The 23,183-nt window shown below is 37.6% G+C and overlaps 1 protein-coding gene across 2 annotated transcripts in view; it reads left to right on the forward strand.

The window, feature by feature from the left end:
- The window catches only part of LOC117172318 (coatomer subunit beta), a 135,305-nt gene that overhangs the window by 79,509 nt on the left and 32,613 nt on the right, over positions 1 to 23,183 (forward strand). For both annotated transcript variants that reach the window (XM_033360100.1, XM_033360101.1), the window contains one exon: positions 12,051 to 12,312. In XM_033360100.1, the coding sequence (XP_033215991.1) occupies positions 12,051 to 12,312 (262 nt within the window). The remainder of the gene's footprint in view (positions 1 to 12,050; positions 12,313 to 23,183) is intronic.

Consider the following 23,183-nt stretch of genomic DNA (forward strand, 5'->3'; position numbering starts at 1 on the left):
CGGCTCTTTTCCGAAATAAAGAATTTGATGAAAAGACGCGATAAAAAAGAATATTAGCTAAAAGAAAGAAAAATATAGTCATCAAAGCTGAATTTCGTAAACTGAGAAATTTAGTGCAAACAAAAATTAGGGTCGCAAATAATTAAAACAATTATAATGCTATAATAAACGTAAATAAAAAAGAAGTTATCTAACTTTTATTCAGAAGGCTTATTCTAATTCTTTCAAAACATGAACATACTGACTGCAACTTTTCCCGGCGTGTTAAATACCTTCTTGACTCTGCTCACGCAACCTTGTACTTTATCCCCCTTCCTTCTTACACTACATACTCCACATTTGACGATTCTAAATTTTTTTCTTTGATATCTCCCCTCAAAATCTCTTTCATACCCTATCAGAAGTAAGATCTAATGCTTTGTGATCTGATGGTATATCTATTGAAATGGTAGGTTTGCTCGTCCTGTCATTTCCCCTGCTCTTCTTCATATTTACAATACTTTACCTTTAGCGCATATTGCCTATCTATAACTTTCGGAATACCTTCACTTCAGTAGTTCAATGGATCCAATGCAGTCAAGTTTCAGGTCGAGTCACAGTATACTCACGGCCTCTTTAAAAGTGACATCTGACTTTAAAAAAGGAATAGGTGATAGAAATATCACTATGGTTGTCCTCTTTAATTTCTCGACAGCATGCTGCTTTGCTGCAGACTCAATTTCATGAAACCGTCGAAGGCAATAAAACCCTCCTACTTAAATTTCAAGTAAAAACGCCAAATAGTTTGTTATTTAGAGCCTGGAAGCTGAAATCTTAGAGATGAGTAGTTTTTGAGTTATTTGCGTAAATATATACTTTTTTAAAATAATTTTTCCCGGAAACTATTAATCATATTTCGTTGCTCTTTGTTTTGTTTATGAAATGAATTTGAAATAAGCGTGAATTAGCGAAATTGAATTTTGAAATTAGCGTGTGGAAAGAACGAACGAAAAAAAGGGCTTGAGAAGGGAGAGGGAAGGTCATTCATGGAAGTAGGTGACAGAACGGAGGAAGAGCAGAAAGGGATCTGGAAGAGGGTAGATCACATGATAAAAGAGAGAGGGGGGGTGTAATGGCAAGGAAGTTAATTTTAAGCTGAAAGGAAAGAAAGGGTATGAAGTGGCGGTCGTGGAATTGGAAGACTAGGATGATCTATTGGGGATAATGCAATATAGTGCAGGGGGACTTGTTTCGTAAGAAGTAGGGAGGTGGGGATAAATTATGGAGGTGGAGTAGTAAAGGTGCTATACTGGAACGTAACAGGGGCAAAAAAAATATGAGGATTTGTGGACGTATATTCAGGAAATTTGATATTTCGTGACTGGTAGAGACGTGGGTCGAGAGGAAGAAATGGGAGAGAAAAGAGTCAAGGCTGTCAGTGGGGTATAGGTGGAGACTTTAAGAGGTAGCCAGAGTAAAGAACAATGGGAGGGCTAGGGGTGAATTATAACTGGGGTTATGGACAGACTAGAGGAAGTTGTACTAGGAGGTACTTTAACGCTAGAATAAGAAAGAAAGTGGTCCTCTATAGTGAGAGGAAAATTTTTGAAAAAAGATCGAAGGATAAAGTAATAAATGAAAAGGGGGAGATTTTAAGAGAGTGGATGGAGGCTAGAAACTGGGCAGTGATGAATGGTGTGGTAACAGAGGACGAATAGGCAGAATACACGTATGCGAGTAAGCTAGGGATATTGGTGATAGACTATGTGGACATGAATATGCACGGTTGGGAGCAGAGAGAGAGAAATTCGCATTGGAAGGGAGAATAGAATCAGACCGTCAACCGTAAAGATTGCGGATAAAAGGAGAGGATGACGGAAGGCAAGGTGGGGAAGAAGGGTCATTAGAGGAGAGGGTGACATAAAGGAGGGATGCGATAAAGAAGTATCAGGAGCAGTTGGTAAAGGTAAGCTTTAATGGCGAGTCAGTGGAAGAGATTTGAGGAACTGAAAGAGAAAGTGAAAGGATGCGTGCAAAAGAAGGTATTTATAAAGAAGATGAAAGAAATGGTGAAGCCGTGGTGGGATATGGAATGTAAAAAAGATAAAAAGAAAGGTGAAAAGGAAGTACACGAGATGGGAAGAAGGAACTGCGAAAAGGGAGGAGTACGTAGAAATGAGAAAGGAGTTTAGGTTATATGTAAGAAGAATGAGCAGGACAAGGAGCAAGATCTGGAAGAGAAGTTAAGAAGTGTTAAGATAAAAGGAGACGCGTGGAAGATAATTAGTAGCTTTTGGAAGCCCAGGGTGTGGATAAGTGAAAAGATAAGAACTGAGGAATGGAGAGAATTTTTTGAAGAATCATTTCAGGGCCCATATTCACGGTAGAAGGATGAGGAGATCAGGAAAACGAGGGAGATAGATAAGGAGGAGCTAAATGACGAGGTTATAGAGAAGCAGATAAGGAACACGAAATAGTTTAAGTCAGCAGGGCTGGACAGGGTAGTCAACGAAGCGTGGCTTTTCAGAACACAAGAGGTAAGGGTGAGGCTGAAGGAGGTAGTGTATAAAAAGGAGGATAGGGAGAGGCAAGAAAATTCTAGGAGGTATATGAATAGACGAAAAATGTGGTGAGAGGAGGGTACCGAATTTCAGAGGGTTTCTGGATGGATAGGTTGTTGAGGCCCAACGCTTTTTGCGATTTTAATCGCGGATATGGAATGTAGGCTAGCGGCCTGGTCATAGTTTTCAGGAAAGGAGGTGGAAGGGATAAGAGAGGTGAAAGAGTTTGTGTACCAGGGCTTCCTTTTTCGGAGGAGTAGGAGTGGATGGTCATATAAAAGAGAGTGAGAAGGGCAAATGTGGTAATGAGGTTCAATGTGGTAGTGATGAGTGTCTTATTTTATGAATTGGAGGTCTGGAGGTGAAAGGAAAGTGCGGAGGTAAATAAGATACAGGAGAAGTATGTAAAGTTGACACTGGGGTTGGAAAGGAAGACGTCTAACTATATTGTCTGTAGGAAAACAGGAAGAATGAGCTTGGGGATTATAACGGGGAGTAGAGTGTGTAAATATGAGGAGAAATTTTTTAAAAAATAGGCAGCAGGCTGGTTAGGGAGTGTTGGTGAGAGAAGGAGAATAGAAATAGGGGTGGGAAGATAGAGGTAGAAAAGGAAAGATATTTTAGAACGACTCGACTCTCGGTGGATGAAGCGAGACGGAGGCATGAGAAAGTAAGGAAGGTATATGAGATGGTTAAGAGAAACGGCATGGAGAGAGAAGGCAGCAGGGGAGGAGAGAATGAGAGAGTGAAGGTTTAACAGGAACTATGCGTGGATTATGCCAAGGGAGGAAGCGCAATATTTGTGTGAGAAAATAAAGAAAGATAGTGCGAGGATGAAGTGTGGGTGCATGGAGAATTTAAATAGGGTTTGACTCTCCAGGGGGAACAGGATGTGTGAATTATGCGGGAAGGAGGACGCGACAGGGGAGCACTGTTTGGAGAAGTGTGAGAACGGAAAAAAGGAGTGAGATAAGCATGGAAGTATTAATGCATAAAAGGGAGAACGAAAGCCAGTAGCATTGGTGAAGAGGGTGTTAGGTAAGATGGAGGGGAAGAGAAGGGAGGAGAAAGAGGAGTGGAAAGACTGTAAATGGGAGAGAAAGTAGTTATAAGGAAAATGTAAATATTTTAAATAGTAGATAAGTATTAGCTGGGGAGGCAGAAGTTGGCAATGCAAGGCAAAACGAGAAAGTAGGGCCATGTGTGCGAGGCAAGGTGAGGCGAGGAAGACTAGGCTGTAAGATGGAGTAGTCTTAGAGGAAAGGTGTGAATGGATGTTAGTTTTTAAGAATCTTGTTGAGTTGGCTGAGAAATAAGGCTTTTATGCCCAGAAGGCATCTGATTATGAGGACTACAGGATGGACGAAGCCTTGGTACAACCTGGTAAGGTCAAAAAGAAGTTTTTGATATTAGCTCGTTTATCTTCCTGTTTTGCCGTGATATTACCATCGACTGGCGTCGAGAGCTCAATCATGTAAAAGATCTTTGTCTTCAGATGTCGGCGGACAATATCAGGCTTTACAACACTGTTAAGTTAAATAATGGAGAATTACACATACCATTAGATAACCAAAAAAATGCCGAAGATGGTCATGAATTCTTCAGCAATAATTAGAAGACTTGAATTTCTTCTCGACTTGGTAAATTTTTAACGGTATGTGACGTTTTATTGAACTGACGAAAAGGATGAGTGAAAAGGTGGAATTTTTGTGAATCCACTTTATCCGCTATACAAGGCGCGCTTTGGCTGTAAAAATAGCTCTTACTTTTTGCGTCCAGTGCTGCTTGATAGTTAACAGTTTACACTTGTTTAGTTTGCGATCTGCTTTTCTTAAGTGTCGAGCAAGTGCCCTGACTTTTGGAGTAAATTTTTTAGTTGATGTTATGTAGCTGATCACGCACTGAACATTTGATTCATACCGTCTGGCTGTTAATATAAAAAAAAGTTAACCGACGGTGTTGTTGTATGCATGTCAATCCAGTCTATAACTTCCTTAGATTTCGAAAAAATTCTTAGACACTGTTAGACGTTAAATTTCTTAAAAATTTACGAATTTTTTAGTCTATGACTTTTTAACAGCCTGAAAGTATAGAAGCATTTTTTAAGTCCAAGGAATTTATAGCTTGTTTCTCCAGTGCGTACTCAAGGAAAGCTATGAATAATACTATTCTTTTTAAAATTTTAATTTTTTTATAATAGTCACCGAAATATTAACAAATTCAATTGATACTCCTTTAAAAAAATTAATTAAACAAAATTAATATTTTTGTAATTTAAATTTTTTATTCGTATTCAATACCAAAAATTGTACTTAAAAAAATTACCATAATTTTTGAAACTCGCAGGGAAACTTTTTAAATTTTGATAATTAAACAATTTCGACCTACTTGCGGAACACTAAGGCCATTATTTTATTTAAAAAGTTACTATGGAGTTTTTATCTGTACACTGAGAAAAGACATTGCTTGAATCCAAGAAATGTAGTACTGAATACGCCCAATCAAATAATTTGTTATCGCAGAAAATTGTTCTTGTCTCAATAAATAATGTTTTTCAAATGATAAAATCATTCTTATTATAAGAAGAACTTCTTTCAATCTGAAAGTAATTGATTGGATGCATTTAGTACTACATTTCTTGGATTTAAGTGATCTTTTTTATCAGTATAATTACACATAGCAAATGTTTCGCTTATTGGATATAATATTTTCAGATTTTTCTCTTTGATTATATAATTATTAATTAATATTCTGATTTGTATCTCAATATACTGAATAAAAGTGATTAAAAGTACATAGAAATTATGATATTAATGACAGTTAATAACATTTTTAATATCAGCGATTAACAATGTATACCTAACTCCCATTTCGCCAATTCTTTTCGAAAAATATATGCAAAATTGACAGAGGTCTGTAATAGGATTACGAGGATTTATAAAATGGCGCCTGTTAGTAGTTATTGCTTCAACCAATTATTTTCAAAGCAACTGCAGTGCTTTTAAAAAAGTACAATTCATAAATGTTTCCATGTGGTATTTGAATTTGAATCTTATGGCACATTTTGTTGTATTTTTCGCAGGTATGAAGCAAGTTATTATTTTTTTCTTAAATATGCCATGTTTGTTCAAAAACTTTATATTTAGGTTACTTTTAATGATTAATTATGTGAAAGGAATTATAAATCAGTCTAAAAAAATTCGAAATCTATTTTTTGTTTTTCTCTTTCATTATGAAAATTGAAATGTTGCAATTTAATTATTATTCAGTAATAAAAATTACCACATACTTTTGGCACTGCCTCCTGAAAATGTAATAATAATTTAAATTTTTCCTAATGTGCAAGACTATATCTTAAATAATTTTAGGATAAAAAAGTGCAACAGAGGTTTCTTACAATTCTATCGGACAAGATTTTATTTACAAATATTTCCAAGGTTTCGAAAACTCAGTATTTTCATCCTCAAGGGGAACTTACTAGTAACAGTTTATATTCTAGAAAATGTGTAAAAATAGAATAAACTTCTTAACTTATAATGAGATTAGAATTAAAAAAGAGCAATAAAAACTTACGAAGTAAAATCGAAATTCCATGATGTCATTTTTGGAGTCAAATTGTTTTAATCTGAATTATATTGGAATTAATTAAAAAAGACAGAAGAGAAAAATTATTATTCACTGAGTTGTTATGTAGAATTTCTTTAAAGAATTATTAAAATTTGTGATCGTTAAAAGTAAAATGATAAGTATCTAAGAGGTTAGGTTTTAGAAGTGGAAAGTTATAGTTACCATATTAAAATTTCCCAAAAGATTGTTTTGGTGTAGAATTGTTCTAATTCGACATATAAAATTGGATAAGATAACTTAAATTATGATGTTTAAAAATAATAACATATTAATTATTATTATGAGATCAGGATGTGATTGCATCCTGCTCGCATAATAATGACTCCAAAAGTCACTGTCCTCAACATAGACTAACCTATCATACAATGATTCAGAAGAAAAAGCGCTAATTTTAAAACAGATTTTCATACATAATAACAGATGATGTGCTAAAGTTATTAAGAAAGTAGCAACAAGCGAGATCGTTTGAGTTATTGAATATAACATTTATTTTAATAAAAAGGAAAAAAATTAATTGACAGCATTGTTGTGAAAATTTTGCAGACAAAATTATAAAATAGAATTGTATGATTCATTAAGATAATCTAAATCAGTAATTTTATTAAGGCAATTATCTTGTTCTTTTTCGATGAAACCATTTCAGCAAAGACTCTGTTAGTTGGATTACTTTGTTGATGTAAAACTTATTATATACATTTTGAGCAAATAAGAAAAATGTTGGTGCTGAAAATTCTAGTTATTTTAATCATTGCAAACTATCTGATGTTAAATTATTTCTAAATTCTCAATGCTATCCATACGGCAATTTAAATTTAGATTTTGATAAAAATCAGTACGCTTTATTGTATGAAATGTTTGCGAATTTTTAATCGACATACTATGGTAAAGAGCCTCAGACTTTAATATCAAACAAAGATTTTGTGGAATATGCTCCATTAACGGTAACACAGCCACACAAAAAGTGTGCGGATCTGGTAACAAGACACACGTATTCCTATGGATTTTGGGGCGCTGAATTCAAATTCGGTATCAAAAATCACCCATCACGTCATGGTTGAGCCATAACCTCAAAAAATGACGAAAAATCATACACTGAGGCAAATCAATTTCAAAATAATGCCAGTGATGCAAATTTTCACTTCAAAAACATGTCGATTACTGTGAAGGATCAACCCTTGCCTGATATCAACTTTTTTAACATAAATTTACCCAACAAAACCTGACCTCACCTAACCTGAATTAACAGAAATTTATTGAACTACACGTAAAGCTCTGGAAGCATATTTTCCCAGTAGCAAATGTGTGCTACATCGAATGGGTCAACTCGAGCCTAACTTAGAAATAAATCTAACATAGCCTAACCTAACCTAACCTCACGAAACACAATTAAACTGATTGTGTTGTTCCGTTGTGTTTGCGGTACCGTTTGAATCAGCTTGGGCTTCACCTGCAAAGAGGTCAAACCTATCCTAACCTAAAAAAACCTAACCTAACCTAACTTAACTTCACGTAACACAATTAAACTCATTGTGTTGTTCCGTTGTGTTTGCGGTACCGTTTCATTCAGCTTCGGCTTAACCTACATAGAGGTTTAGCCTATCCTAACCTAACGAAGCCTGACCTAACCTAACCTAGCCGAATGAAATTCAACCACACGTGTAGCTATGTAAACGTGCGGTTCTCAGTCTTAAACGTGTGCTATATTTAATAGGTTAACTCGATCTTAACCTACAGATGGATCTAACTTAACAGAACCTAACGAAATTTTGCCTAACGCAACACAACTTAACTTAAGTGTTCCCGTTGTGACACAATAAAATTCATTTCATTGTACTTATCCTCCAACCAATTCTCTGAATGGAAATCTCTCATCCTTTGATTCGTTGACGGAATCATTGGTCAGTTTTGTGCCGGCTGCAAGTTGAGTATTCGCAGGCTTGCACTCGCTCATGTGAAATCTGTTTTTTATTTGACGCTTCCTCGATTGATTATTCGATATAATCAAGATGTCATCTACGTAGGCAAGGACGTACGTCTTCTTCTCCTCATCAGTGTATACGAACGGATCTGCACTTGTTGGTGCCAGGTTCATGTCTCGTAACACCGAGTCTAATTTGGTCTGCCATTGGCATCCAGCCTGGCGCAAACCATAAAGTGCCTTTTTGAGTCTACATACCTTGGCTGTCCCATCCATCTTGTTCATTATCTCCTTGGCTCGTTCCCGAAGATTCGGATTTGGTAGCGTTGGTAGCATAGCCAGCGAAGATGCCTTCGAGTCCACGTGGCTTTAGTTTGTCCTGATCGCAAATCAGGTTTCTTTCCCGTCCATCTCTTGTTTGGCGTTTTGATGCCCAGAGCTTGGTGATGCACCTGTTTCGAATATAACATGCCGTTGCGACTGATTCGCCCCAAAATGACATAGGCAGTCCAGAATCTGTGAGCATGCAGCGGGGAGGCTCGATCAGGGTCCGGTTTTTGCGTTCCGCAATTCCATTTTGTTGCGGGGTATGGGGTGCAGTTAGCTGTTTCTGTATTCCTGAATCCCTTAAAATGCGATCCATTCTAGTGTTGACAAAATTCTTTGCCATTATCGGACTGAAGTGCCTTGATCTTCATCCCAGTGCACGTCTCGACGAGATTTTTATACTCCAGAAATTTTTCAGTCACGTCAGATTTGTTTCGGAGTAGATAATGTTCTGTCCAGTGGCTGAAGTCATCGGTGAACGTGAGTAGGTATCGAGCTCAACCCATTTTCTCCGTTCTCATTGGTCCGCAAAGGTCTGTCTGTACACATTCAAGAAGAGATAAGGTCCCTTTACTTCTTTTTGGAAAAGGCGGGCGAGTGATTTTTCCAGCTGCACAAGTGTCACGTGGTGGGTAATTTGGATCAACATCGAAATTAAGACCGGTAACAATCTCTTTTCGCATCATGAGATTCATGTCCTTTCGATTTAAATGTCTAAAACTTCTGTGCCACTCTACTTCCTCGGAAATATCATTACTCACGGTACACGCGATATCCAATTTAATACGAACAAGAAACGAGCCACCTCCGCGATCCGCGAGAAGTTTGACATTTCCACGCTTATCTTTCACAACGGAACTTTCTTTTCTAAACAATACCGAGTTTCCTTTATCCACGATTTTAGCAAAGGATAAAAGGATAGTGCGTAGATTCGGCACGTGAAGTGTATTTGTCAATAAAAGCGATCTGTCGCGATGTCCATCAGATGCTACTACACGAGCGTCACCTTTAGCTGTCACTTCCGCGGTCGTGTCGCTTGCTAATTTCAGACCACTGTCAACCTTGTGGGAGTTCATAAAATGGTTTTTGTCCTTAAATATGTGAGGTAGTCCCATTGTTAATGCACCAAATTTCACCTGTCACAGCACTGTATGATGAGTCCTGAGGATGATCGGGAGTTTCACTCACGCAGAACACTTCCTCGACAGCATTTGCCTTTTCTCGTTCATCTCTCTTCCTTTTAAAACACTTAGAGGCTCGGTGTCCCATTTTTCCGCAAAAATTAAACTTGATTTTCTCACGTTGATCTGGGTCGGACCTATTTTGAAACTTATTTGCATTTGCTTGTCGCTGTTTGGCAAACATGGATCCATTTTCGTCGCTTTTGTGCTCTCTAGCGAAACTTTCCTCGATTATTTTTCCAATTAGTTTCTCGGCGTCAGTTAAAGAGTCATGTGACTTTGCAGCACAACAAAAGTCGTAGCTGTTTTGCAAGCTGTGGAGTAACATTATTGTTGATAGTTCACGGTTGATGTCAACATTCATCTGTCGTAAAATGTCGACAATGTTCGTAAAACGTGACAAATAGTCTCGCACATCGTCGCCATCGGGTAATTTTTGTGACAACAGCTGTTCCAGGAGCGTAGCCTTCCTTGTGGGGCCCTGTGAAGCATAAATTTATTCGAGTTTTGTCAAACTTCGCGTGAAGTTTCACAGCCCCGAATGTGTGTCAGTTGTGACAAACTGATCGCAAGTATGAGATCGGACTTGGCCATCCAGTCTTCTTGTTTCCATGCATTGAAGGGGTTTGCTTCGTCTTCTGGTTTTACCTTTTCACCAGAGATATACGGCCATGTTCCGTTTTTATTTAGAAGAGCCTCCACCTGGATCTTCCAAGTCTCGTATTTTTCTTCCGACAAGAGTTCGATCCGCATCGAAGTATAGAAGTTGGGTTGAGCTTGCGCCATCTCTTGACGCACTCGAGTACTGTTGCGTACGTGATTTTTGTGGCGATGTGAATGGCGGACAAGATGTATCTTGTATTGCTGAATCATTCGATCAGCAAGAGAATAAATTTGCACTCATGACTAAAACACCAATAACACAAACAACAATGTTGGCTTTAACAAGCGATGAAGATGAGCAGATTCTTTTCGCACGATTTGAATTACCGGTTAATATTCACGACGAAACAAATTCACGCGCGTTCATCGAACAAATTTGTTTGCGTCGGTTTTCGTATTTCGTATAAGTCCAATCGAGCAATTTTCCAAATATTTTTACCACGCAGTAAAATCCACTGGAAATGGTTCTGACGGCCCTGACGGTTTAGATCCAAAGTCACCCTAAATCTGGATTGGCTCTGTTAGAGCAAGGTCGGTGGGTACACGAAATTATTATTGAGAACCGAATTCAATATAAAACCGAAGTTTATTCAGAACAGTACAAAAAGTATGTGTGTCGTGTAACTGTTCACAGGCAACTAAACTAAAGGGATAATAGTGAAGTGTGTATATGTGTGACTGTAGTATGTGTGTGAGGCACAGAGCTGTCTTTTATAGGAAATAGTTCATTGGAATATTATTGTAGGGCGTCTATGTAAAGTTCATGCACATGCGATTTCAACTTGAAACTTTTAGTCCAAATCAATGTATTTGGTTACTCTGACAACAATTTTAAAGTTTAATGTTCCTTGATTCTTTAAAACGGCTGAAAGTGTTACGGAAAATTTTTGAGTTAAATCCGTTTTTGAAATATTTTTTAATACTTCTTATTTATGGCCAATTTCATCACTCTGTTTATATATTTCTGCTCTGAGAGCAAATAAAAAAAGAAAAAATCTGAAAATAAAATTCTCTTAAAAGTGTAATGCTGAACATTGTAGTGGACCCGATATTTTATTAAAATAAATGAAAATGAGCGTTGAGTGACTTCTGAGAATTTGCTATCTGCTTTGGCGATTTTAAACTCCTTTACTATCAAAAAAGGAAAATATTTTCTACTACAGTTTGGATAGGGTTTTTGACGACCTTCTTATTAGTCTTTAACATTTCATTATTTGTTATTTCGTTAACATCTTTAATTTGGTAACTTCATGGTAAAGCCCGGATTGAATCACATATATATTTGGTAGTTTTTCAAAAGGCCTTTGATTTTGAAAAAAAAATCAGAATATCTTTAAAGAGCAAAATACATTTAAAAAAAATTTTATATGTATATGTCCCAAACTTCTCATTTTTTATTGTTCAAGATGTGCAGGATTATTGAACTATATTCTACATCATACTGTGGATGGTGATGATCTAATTGGTCCCGTAACCTGATCCCCCTTCCTTATTGGCCATTGCCCTTTATCTAAGATTTAAAATTTGCTTTTAAATTACTTATATATCATCAGAAAGGTCATTGATATGAAGAACATTTAGTTAAAACACAATGTCTTATAAGAATCATCAGTTGTTGTCCAAAGTTTAAAAATAAAATCGAATAGTGTAATTCAACTGTTAGGTCCTATCATTTTTTTAAACATAAAAAAGAATTTACTTTACCATTAGTGCACCTAGCTGTTGAATTAAATGGTGAAATTCAAGGAATTTAAGTCACTTATCATAATGAAGCAACTTATATCACTACTGCAGGTGTTTCCACAAATTCGATCAGTAAAAGTGCATAGAGCAGCACTCTGGATTTTGGGAGAGTACGCAACATCAAAAGACGATATAGAAGCAGTCATGAACCGCATTAGAGCTGCTTTGGGAGATTTGCCTTTAGTGGAGGCAGAAAATAATAGGCAAGCAGGAGAAAAATCTGTGGAAGAAAGTGCACAAAATGTAACTACACAGCTTGTTACTTCGGACGGAACTTACGCATCTCAAAGCGCTTTCAATTCGGCCACGAAAGGTAATTGTACTAACATCATGCTCTATTTGATCCGATAGTATTGCGCATATACCGAAAAGCTGGGCTAAGCTTAACATCAGGAATTTTCCTTTTCACAAGTTGGTATTGCTTTTGCTGGATAAAAAATAGGTGTCCCGCTTCTTCCTAGATATTACGCTAAGCTCCGTTTTACGGTACTAACTTTAACAATTGTGAGACTGTAAAAAATTCATATAAAAAGTGGTGGCAATTTTTAAATTCTAAAAAAAATATATATCATAATCCGTTCCAACTATAAAGTATACAATGTGATGTTTTAAACAATCATTCGAATACATAAGTGTGTGAGTGGGTGTGTATGTCACACTTTTTTGTCGTAGCAATATCGTAGATTCTGTATATGTTTCGTATCAAGCCCGAAGTTGTACAGAGGCCTCTCTATATAGTGATTGTTGTAAGAGTGCGCTCGGTACAAGCCATTTTGTACCCAGCCTGCTCTGTACAATGTATTTCTTACAGATGTGTTTATACATCAGACGTAGTATGATATTCACTGTAAAGTTTACTCATAATTTGGTTTTTTATTACGCATATGTAAAATAAAATATTTATGCAAGTTTGAGCGAGCGAATGTTGGTTCTCGCGCTTCGCGTTCCGTCTTTTTGCACCGAGTTTTTTAAACGAAAGGTCAAAGCATTGAAAACAGTCATTTGGTGATTGTGAATTCTCTTTTATTAAAGCTCCTTCGGATTTAACAAACACATTCTCATCACGTATCTCATGCTTCGCACACGATTTTACCCCTGAAACTGTACATCATTCCCATAAATGTATATTATCATAAATCATAACATGCATTAGTATTAAAACTAACATTTCATTGTCCTGTGTGAAAAAGGCGCATTCTTTAAACAAAATTTTGTTATTCAACATTTTATTGCAACTTTTGTCGTTTTTCCATAAACTGAAGTTGCTCATTTCCAGTGTTATTAGTATGATTTAAACTTTACAGATACGGTATATGGCTTCAATAATTTGAAGAAATTTGAAAATATTTTTTGCAATTCATTTTGAATTCATACTGAATTATTATTAATTTATCATAAATGCTTTTGAATTCTTCTAAATGCACTCCATTCTATTTATGCGATAGACTTTTTAATATTTTTTGTTTGATTCATCTTGAAGTCTTTAAATCTCACCCTAAATTTGAAGGTATTTGACCAGATTCGTTTGAATTCACTTTAATATTTCCGAAGTAATTTTTTTAATTATTACATTTATTTTGAAGATATTATCTTAAAACTATTCAACTTATATGTTTTTCAATTTGTTAATAATGGTTGCCCATCAGATTCCTCAATTCAGAAACTCTGCTCTTAATACTTTAAATGATAATTTGTTTAGTTTTCATGTTTTGAATTTGAAAATATAAATGAGAAAGCAAGCCTTTTTGAATACTCATTAAAAACTGGTAAATTTTTGTATGTTACAAGTTAAAAAAACGGCCTGTCATTAGGGTGGTCCAAAATAACGTATTTTCGAATTTTGACCATCTATTACTAGAAACTGATTCTTCATAGAGTGCACGAGACAAGTGATTAGGTTACCCTTATGGATTTTGAGCTGCTGAATCCAAGTCTGGCTTCAGCATTGGTCCTACACGTCTCAGTTTTCCCCTAGATGCAGAAAGTAGGGGGAAAACTAGGGCAATTCTGGAAATTAGTTTGATAATACCAGTATACAGAAAAATAAGCGTACTGGTGTCATATTCTTATATGTTGCGACTCCTTAAGATCGAATTTATACACAAAAATTCCCCAGCGTGCTTCTTGTTTCCCCTGGCTAGGATAAATCTACGGAAATTGAATGTCTTGCGCATGTTATACTGAGTTATGAAGTAAAAAAGAAGAAAAATCATATATCCTCTGCAGTTTTGCGCTCTCGATATAAATTAGGCTATTAAAATTTTCAACCTTTTCCCATTTTCTCCTAGATCGTAAAAGTAGGGTAAGGCCTTAGGGATTTTCTAGTCACACAGGGCATAACAAAAATTTGCCTGCACGAAACAAGTGACTAGGCTATCCTTATTGATTTTGAGCCGCTGAATCCAAATCTGGCCTCAGAACTTGTTGTTCACGTCTCAGTTTTTCCCTAGATGCAGAAAATAGGCAAAAACCTAGGGATATTATGGACGTTATTTTGATAATACCAGTATATGGGAAAATAGACGGACGAATGTTATATTCTTAATTGCCGCGACTTATAGAGACTTAATTTGTACACAGAAATTCTATAGGATGCCTTTCGTTTTCCCTAGCTTACGTAATTCTAGGGAATTTCTGGTCACACAGGCCAACCAAAAAAAAAAGTGATTTGCACAGGGCAAGTGACTGATTTCGCACGCAAAACTGTAAAGGATATTAGATTTTTGGTATTTTTTCCCATGTAAATCTATATAATCTGAGAAAGCCCTTCAATTTTCCTAGAATTACCCAGGCTAGGGGAAATAGAAGGCACACTGAAGAATTTATGTGTACAAATTAAGCTTCTAAAAGTAGTTGCACCTAAGAATATAATATCGATGTGCCTATTTTCGCGTATACTGGTATTATCAAAATAACGTGCAAGTTGTCCCAAGAGTTTTCCTTATTTTCTTTATCTAGGGGGAAACTGAGACGCGTAAGATAAATTCTAAAGCCAGATTTCGATTCAGCAGCTCAAAATCCATAAGGGTAGCCTAGTCACTTGTCTTGTGCAGACATATGTTTTGTATGGCCTGTGTGACCAAAAATCCCTAAACTTTTCTCTACTTGTTGCATGTAGGGGAAACTGAGACATTTAGGAAAAATTCTGAGGCCAGATTTGGATTCAGTGGCTCAAAATCCATAAGGGTAGCCTTGTCACTTGTCTCGTGCAGACAAATTTTTTGTATGACCTGTGTGATGAGAAAATCCCTAAGCTTTTCCCTACTTTTTGCATCTAGGGAAAAACTGAGACGTGTTGGATAAATTCTGAGGCCATCTTTGGATTCAGCGGCTCAAAATCCATAAGGGTAGCCTAGTCGCTTGTCTTGTGCAGACAACTTTTTTTTGTGGGCCTGTGCAATTCAGCGAGTGCATGGCATTCAAAATTTTGGGTGATTTTAGCTAACAAAATTCATCAGAGTTCATAAACTCATCAAATGTCAATGTGCAAACCAACTCTGCATTTGCACCTTTGTTACTCTCAGGGAATTACTGGTTAATGGGTCGAGCAGTAAGCCACTCACTTTGGACTCAGGTAGTGAAACCCCGACTTCCACCTTTGTATACTTTTCACCTGTTGTACGTTTACCCCTTTAGATTTCTTAGGAAATTAGATTTTATTGATTTCAAATCGTAGATTTCAAATTATTTATGTCTTACGGTCCAGTCGTAAATCGAAAAAATAAATATGAGTAAAAAAAACATGTTCTTCGAAACTCAGATATTTATTTAATAGAAAAAACTCCTTTCAAAACTTCCTGACGTTTCAGTACACATGCGTACCTTTTTCAAAGGTTCTTAAACCTAAATAATTATAATAAAAATTAGTAATTTTAGTGCGAACAAATATGATAGATAATTACGTAGATTTGAATACATTGTTACCTGAGTTGATGGTAGTTTAAATAGTCAAACAGATCAATTTTCAGTCAAATAAAAAAAGGAACATTTGAGTCAATAGTTTAAAGAAATTAATTAAAATTTATTCATTTTTTTTTTGAAATTTAAAAAAATTTTTTTAATTTTCTTATTTCAAATTTAAACTCAATTACGCGCTTCCACATCAGTGGTTTTCAATGGAAACTTGCCTATCACATCATCGTTCATTACGTATTCCTCATGTATTTCTAAAACTGTCAATTTCTGTTCGTCCGTCCTAACCTACGCCAATTTTGTTTTTCTCGTACAATTTTTAAAAAATGTAGGGTAATCGATTGAAGTCTCAAAAATTTTTTTGAGACTTCAAAAAAAAAAAGACTAAATTTTAATTAATTTCTTTAAAGTATGGACTCAAATGTTCCTTTTTTTATTTGACTGAAAATTGATCTGTTTGACTATTTAAACTACCATCAACTCAGGTAACAATGTATTCAAATCTACGTAATTATCTATCATATTTGTTCGCACTAAAATTACTAATTTTTATTATAATTATTTAGGTTTAAGAACCTTTGAAAAAGGTACGCATGTGTACTGAGACGTCAGGAAGTTTTGAAAGGAGTTTTTTCTATTAAATAAATATCTGAGTTTCGAAGAACATGTTTTTTTGACTCATATTTATTTTTTCGATTTACGATAGGACCGTAAGACATAAAGAATTTGAAATCTACGATTTGAAATCAATAAATATCAACGGTCGAAGAAAGGATTGATTTGTTTCATCAAATCATTTTACAATTAGATTTTATTCCGAATTTTTTCAAAATTTAAAATTCTGATGAAATATGTAATATATTTATAAGAATATTGGAATAAACTGTAACAATGATATTAGTTTATAATTTTTTATATTTTGCTTGTCAAACCTTTTCATGCTCTACTTTTTCTTTACCTCTATTTTATACAAGTCGACGAGCTACTCACATTTTTCACTTATATCTTAGACTCCGTCACAAACTATACCCTATCGCATCCATCTCTCTCTCAACTAAAAATATATATGACTCGTCGAATTTTGAACATTTTTCACTTACTGCTTGTAATCTTTATTCACTGAATCCACTCTGCATTCCGCTTCCTTTCAACCTATTCACTGTTTTTTTTCCTTAAAATCCACTTTTCTTCTTCATGCTGATGCTTCTTCTTTTCTTCGCCCTCTATTCTAGTCACATCGTTTCTTCCTTCTTCTGCCCCCCTCTCCCCAATCTACTGGTCCGACCTGCAAACGTCTTATCATTGTCCTTTGTCCCCCCTTTCTATAATCTATTCGGGATAGAGATGTGCGCCAAACGCCTTCGTCTCCTCCGTTCATCGCCAGTGCCAATACTCGAACTACACCTGTTTTTAGTAACTTGTCTTCCTTCCTCCTGCAAACTTCCAGTACAGATCTGCCCTTGTACTTCTTTCAATTTCTGGCATAACGAGTCCCTGTGCAGATTCTACTCTCTTCCTTTCGTTTCTCTGCTTCTCGTCTTGTTCTCATCCGTCTCAGCACAGCCCACTCCACTGCTCTAGTCAGCTTCTACTTCCAAAATTTGACGCTTGCGTTCCTCAGTTGTTTTCTCCTCCTTCCGATCTTTCACCTTCACTTGCGTTATATCATCGAACTACCCAATACCCTGTTCTCACCCTCTAGTATTCATACCCGCCTCATAATCTTCTTAATCTCAAAACTTCCACCGATGATAAGGACGATTAGCTTAACAGAATGTTCGGGGTATAACAGTCGCAACTTCCTCATATGGTATTTTTTTGTTTCATTCCCTCTTTCCTTTCATTCTCCTTGGCTACGATGTTTTTGTCAGCTAGTGCAGAAACATCGATAACGAACATGGTTCGTTTCTCGAAGTCAAGGAGAAATATGCCAGGTATCGAGTGTGCAACAGAAACAATTGTCAAAAATATAAAATTCTAGTATATGCGGGGCTTTTCGTTATCGACAATTGACTCGATTTCCCTAGATGTGTTTAACGGAGCGGCATTAAGGCGGCATATTGTTGACAGAATACAGGTACTATCTGACGCCAAAAGAAGTATAGAGTAGGGGGAGAGGTGGGTTGAGAGAAAACAAACAGTTTTTCTCCAACACATCTTAACTCTTCCAAGACCCTGCACTTATTGTCGACATAAGTTCAGCATCCTCTGAAAGAAGGCTCAAAGAACCTAAATAGCTTCAAGGAGCTGTGCAATGCCCCCGTCACACCTGAGGAAGAATGACCACCCATTACAACGCAGCTCAAACAAAGACATAGTAAGATTCATGTAAAACACATGAGTGACCTCAAGCTTTCGATTTTCAGGTTTGCCGCAAAAGTACCTTTGGGAATGGCGAAGAGCTAGAAATAGTGGCAATAATGTAAGGCACAGAGGAGTGGGCTCATGGTGTCGCACTGAAAGATATATTTCTGAAAGGTAATCTTACAACAAGCTATGCCTTTGTTCGAGCTGCTTTGTAATCGGTGGGCATTCTTCCTCAGCTGTGATGAGGGCATTGCACAGCTTCTTGAAGCTATTTAAGTTATTTGAGTCTTATTTGAGTGGATGCTGAACATCGTAGACTCCACTCCAAAATGCTACGACCTCCTTTGGTTTGGGCGGATCGTCGACACTAAGTGGAGGGTCTTGGAAGAGTTAAGATTTGTCAGAGAAAAACTGTTTGTTTTCTCTCAACAGACCTCTCCCCCCACTCTAGACTTCTTTTGGCGTCAGATAGTACCTGTATTCTGTTAACAATATTCCGCCTGATGATCAGCAGCTTTGATCTGTTAAGTGTGTAATGACGAATCCGCACTTCGCGCGCGAACTGCCGAACCTTATTGGTAATATTCCTGCCAGATTTTATATAGTCAAACACACACTGAATAAGGGTGACTAAGGGTTTCATTTTGGCATGTCAAGACGTTGTAATTACCACTTTAGCATACCGTCGCCACATATTGAGCCAAGAGATTCTCGATAAAAGCCTTAGAGCGTGTCAGGCATACCCCGAGTATCTAAGAACCATACTATCTAGCTGTCCAACTAATGCGGACACGGTCTACATCCAAAGGCACAATACGGCCCTATAAGAGCTTTATTACCATATCTGTCAATCTCACGGTATTAGCCTTAATGCCGCTCCGTTAAACACATCTAGGGACATCGATTCAATTGTCGATAACGAAAAGCGCCGCATATACTGGAATTTTATATTTTTGACAATTGTTTCTGTTGCACACTCGATACCTGAAATATTTCTCCTTGACTTCGAGAAACAAACCTTGTTCGTTATTGAGTTTTGCGCACAAGCTGACAAAAACATCGTAGCTAAGGAGAATGAAAAGAAAGAGGGAATGAAACAAAAAAATACCTTATGAGGAAGTAGCGACTGTTATACCCCCAACATTCTGTTAAGCTGATCGTCCTTATCATGGGCGCTTTTGGAAGTGCCAAGCTTTCACTAGTTAACAGCATGAAAAGAATTCCTGTATGTCAACAAGATGCTAAGACATCTGCGGGAAAAATGCAGAAGGCGGTTGTCCTTAAATGGCTCTGTTTCAACATAAACCAAATTTGGACAAGCACACTAGGTTGGATCTGAAATAATGATAAATTCTAACGTTCGTCCAAGGGCCCTAACACTTTTCCTCTAAAAAAAAATGACATACAACATCGGTGTGTCGAATTCCGTGGTTAGAGTAATTTAAATAGGTATTATTAATTAACAAAAATTATGTAAGCTAAGCAATATATTCATGTATTATTTCGTAGACAAAAGGCCGGGCGGTCAAATAGAGTGGTGATGGAAATTTTGGGATTAAGAAGATTATGAGGCGGATATGAATACTAGAGGGTGAGAACAAGGTATTGGGTAGTTCGAGTATTGGCACTGGCGATGAACGGAGGAGACGAAAGTGTTTGGCACACATCTCTATTCCACATTGATTATAGAAAAGGAGAACAAAGGACAATGATAACACGTTTGCAGGTCGGATTCGAATTTGGCAATTCAAAAGTCTTTCGAATCGGCATTCGACGACTTCAGTTCGAATAAAAAAAAACCGATTCGAAAGTCTTTCGAATCGAAGTGGGCTGCTCAAATTTCATTCGAATCGAAATTCGAGGCGTTCATTTTTTCGAGTTCAATTCCGATTTGAAGTGGGCAGATGGAAAGTCCTTTGAATCAGCATTCGACGCGTTCAGTTTTTCGATTTAAATTCCGATTTGAACTGTCTCACTCTCTCTCTCTCTCTCTCTATATATATATATATATATAAAATTAAAAATTTGTCATAAGGACAACCGCAGGATTTCGCCGGGAGCGGGTGCTAATCTGGAAAATTGCACCCGCTTCCAGCGAAATCGCGGTAAAATTTCAGCCACAACCACGTCTCACGACCGTGAGATAGGTGGTTACAGTCTATAAAGGAATCAATACGACGATCCAGCAAAAGCCTGCTGCACCCTAAGAACACTGAGCGACCCAAGGACAACCGCCTTCTGCATTTTTCTCGCAAGTGTTCTAGCATATTGTTGACACGCAGGGATGCTTTCTAGGCCATTAGCAAGTGAAAGCTTGGCACCTCCAAGAGCGTCGATGATAAGGACGATCAATTTAACAGAATATTCCGGGTACAATCGTTGCAACTCCCTTATAAGGTCTCGATACCTATCTTTCTTTTCATTCTCCTTGGTTATGATGTTTTTGTCAGCTGGTGCCAAAAATTCGATGACGAACATGGTTCGCTTCTCGAAGTCAAGAAGAACCATGTCAGGCCTCGAGTGAGCAACAAAAACAATTGTCGAGAATATATAGTTCCAGTATATGCGGCACTTCCCATTCTCGACAATTGACTCAATTTTTCTAGGAGCATTTAGATGAGCGATATTAAGGTTAATGCCGTAAGAGTGACAGAGATGGGAATAAAGCACTCTTAGTGTCGCATTGTGCCTTTGAATGTAGGTCGTTCCCGCGTGAGTTGGACAACTAGATACTATGTGAGCTAAATGCTCGGGGTGTGCATGGCACGCTCTGCAGCTATCATCGGGAATGTCTTGGCTCAAAATATGGTGACGATATGTTAAGGTGGACATGACACCGTCTTGGCATGCAAAAATGAAACCCTCCGTACCAGACTTCAATCCGGGCGATTTAAGGGAAGCAAACGTTAGCTCACAAGACATTGACTGATCCTTCACATTTCTGTGGAAGATACCGTGCATCCTTTTATCGAGGAGTTGTTCACGAAAGTTTTTCTCTTGTGCTTTCTTAATCCGGGCTTTCAGGAGTGAGTACTCGAGATAGATTATATTTGATGCATTTTGCTCACCCCTAATACTGAAGTCAAGTCCATGTGTTTCAGCAGCCTCCTCCGCTGCTTTGTAAAGAAATGCTCCTTTGCCTACTTCCTCGTGATTCCTGACCATTTTAAGAAGAGGGTCTCTTCCATTTGCAACTCTATGTGCTGTACCCAGAATAATCCTGTCGTGAAGACATTCAAGACTCAATATTCCGCGACCCTCTTGACGGCGTGAGATGTACAGTCGCGGAACGGAAGACTTAAGATGTATGCTTTTGTTCATGTGCATAACCTTTCTTGTCCCGATATCAAGAGATCTGAGGTCGTTCTTCGTCCATGGAACTACTTCAAATGAATAGAGTAGTACCGAGGATGGCAGGCATGTTCGTTGCAGATATTTTGTTCCTCGCCGACAGTTCGGAAGACCAAATATTTCGGATGAGACGTTTGTATCTGCTTCGGAGAGTACCCTTTATAGATGACACATCCGGAATGCGGCTCTGTGGCACGCCCAGGTATGTACAAGTCTCTCCAGCATAAAGGTGTCGTATGGCGCTTCTATCAACGAGCTCAGGATCTTCAGGGATGCCATTAAGTTTTCCTCGCTTCAAATAAACCTTGGCGCATGTTTCTAACCCAAATTCCATTTCAATTTCCTTAGTATATCGTTCGACAATCCCCAGAGCTAGATGCAGTTGTTCTCTGCTCTTAGCATAGATATTAAGATCGTCCATGTAAAATACATGAGTGACCTTGTACTTTCGATCTGCTGGTTTGTCGCGCAAGTACCCGTCGGCATGGCGAAGTGCTAGAGACAGTGGCAATAATGTAAGGTAAAAGAGGAGTGGGCTCATGGTGTCGCCCTGAAAGACACCTCTCTGATAGGTGACCTTGTTAGTTTTCACACGATTTTTTCCAGATGAGATCGTAAGTCTGGTTTTCCAAAGCGGCATCAATCTCTATATGCACCCAAATATTTGCGAATGAACCTTTAAGATTTCCAAAAGACAGATGATAAGTCTATGGGATGTCGAATCGAAAGCTTTCCGATAATCAATCCAGGCCATCGATAGGTCACGCTGGTAGAATGCTGCAACTTTGCAGACACATCTATCGATGAGCAGGTTCTCCCGACATCCGGATACGCCTTTCTTTGAGCCTCGTTGTTCATACATTTCTTGCCACACAGGTTAAATTGCCCGAAGAATCCTATCATTTAGGATAGCTGTGAATATCTTATAAAGCGTGTTCAGACAAGTTATTGGCCTGTAATTCTTCGGGTCAGCTAAGTTTTCTATTTTCGGCAGAAGTATTGTGCGCCCTTCTACCAACCACTCTGGAATCGGCTCTTCCGACTTCAAATATCAGGTGAAAATACGGGCCAAATGCTGATGGGTTGAAGAAAACTTCTTCCACCAGAAGGTTTTGATACAATCTGGTCCCGGTGCGGAATAGTTCTTCATCCCTCTTAATACTTTTTTCACCTACTCGTTAGTGATGGGTGGGCATTCTTTATCAGGTGTTATAAGGGCAACACATAACTCCTTGAAGCTATTTATATTTTCTGAGTCTTCGTCCAGTCTATGCTGCAATTCGTAGACTTCTCTCCAAAATACTTCGACCTCCTCTGGTGTGGGTGGGTGTTCGACAGTAACGGGAGGGTCTTGTAAGAGTCGAGATGGGTCAGAGAGAAACTGTTGCTTTTCTCTGACCCACCTCTCCCTCCGCTCTAGACTTCTCTTAGCGTCAGATAGTATCCGTATTCTCTCAACAATATGCTGTCTGATGCTCAGCAGCTTTGACTTGTTAAGTGTGTGATAACGGATCTCCGAAGCAGATACAAACGTCTCATCCGACAGATTTGGTCTTCCGAACTGTCGGCGAGGAACAAAGTATCTGAAACGAACATGCTTGCCGTCCCGGTGCT

Source organism: Belonocnema kinseyi, chromosome 5, assembly GCF_010883055.1.
Source record: "Belonocnema kinseyi isolate 2016_QV_RU_SX_M_011 chromosome 5, B_treatae_v1, whole genome shotgun sequence".
NCBI classification, from domain to species: domain Eukaryota; kingdom Metazoa; phylum Arthropoda; class Insecta; order Hymenoptera; family Cynipidae; genus Belonocnema; species Belonocnema kinseyi.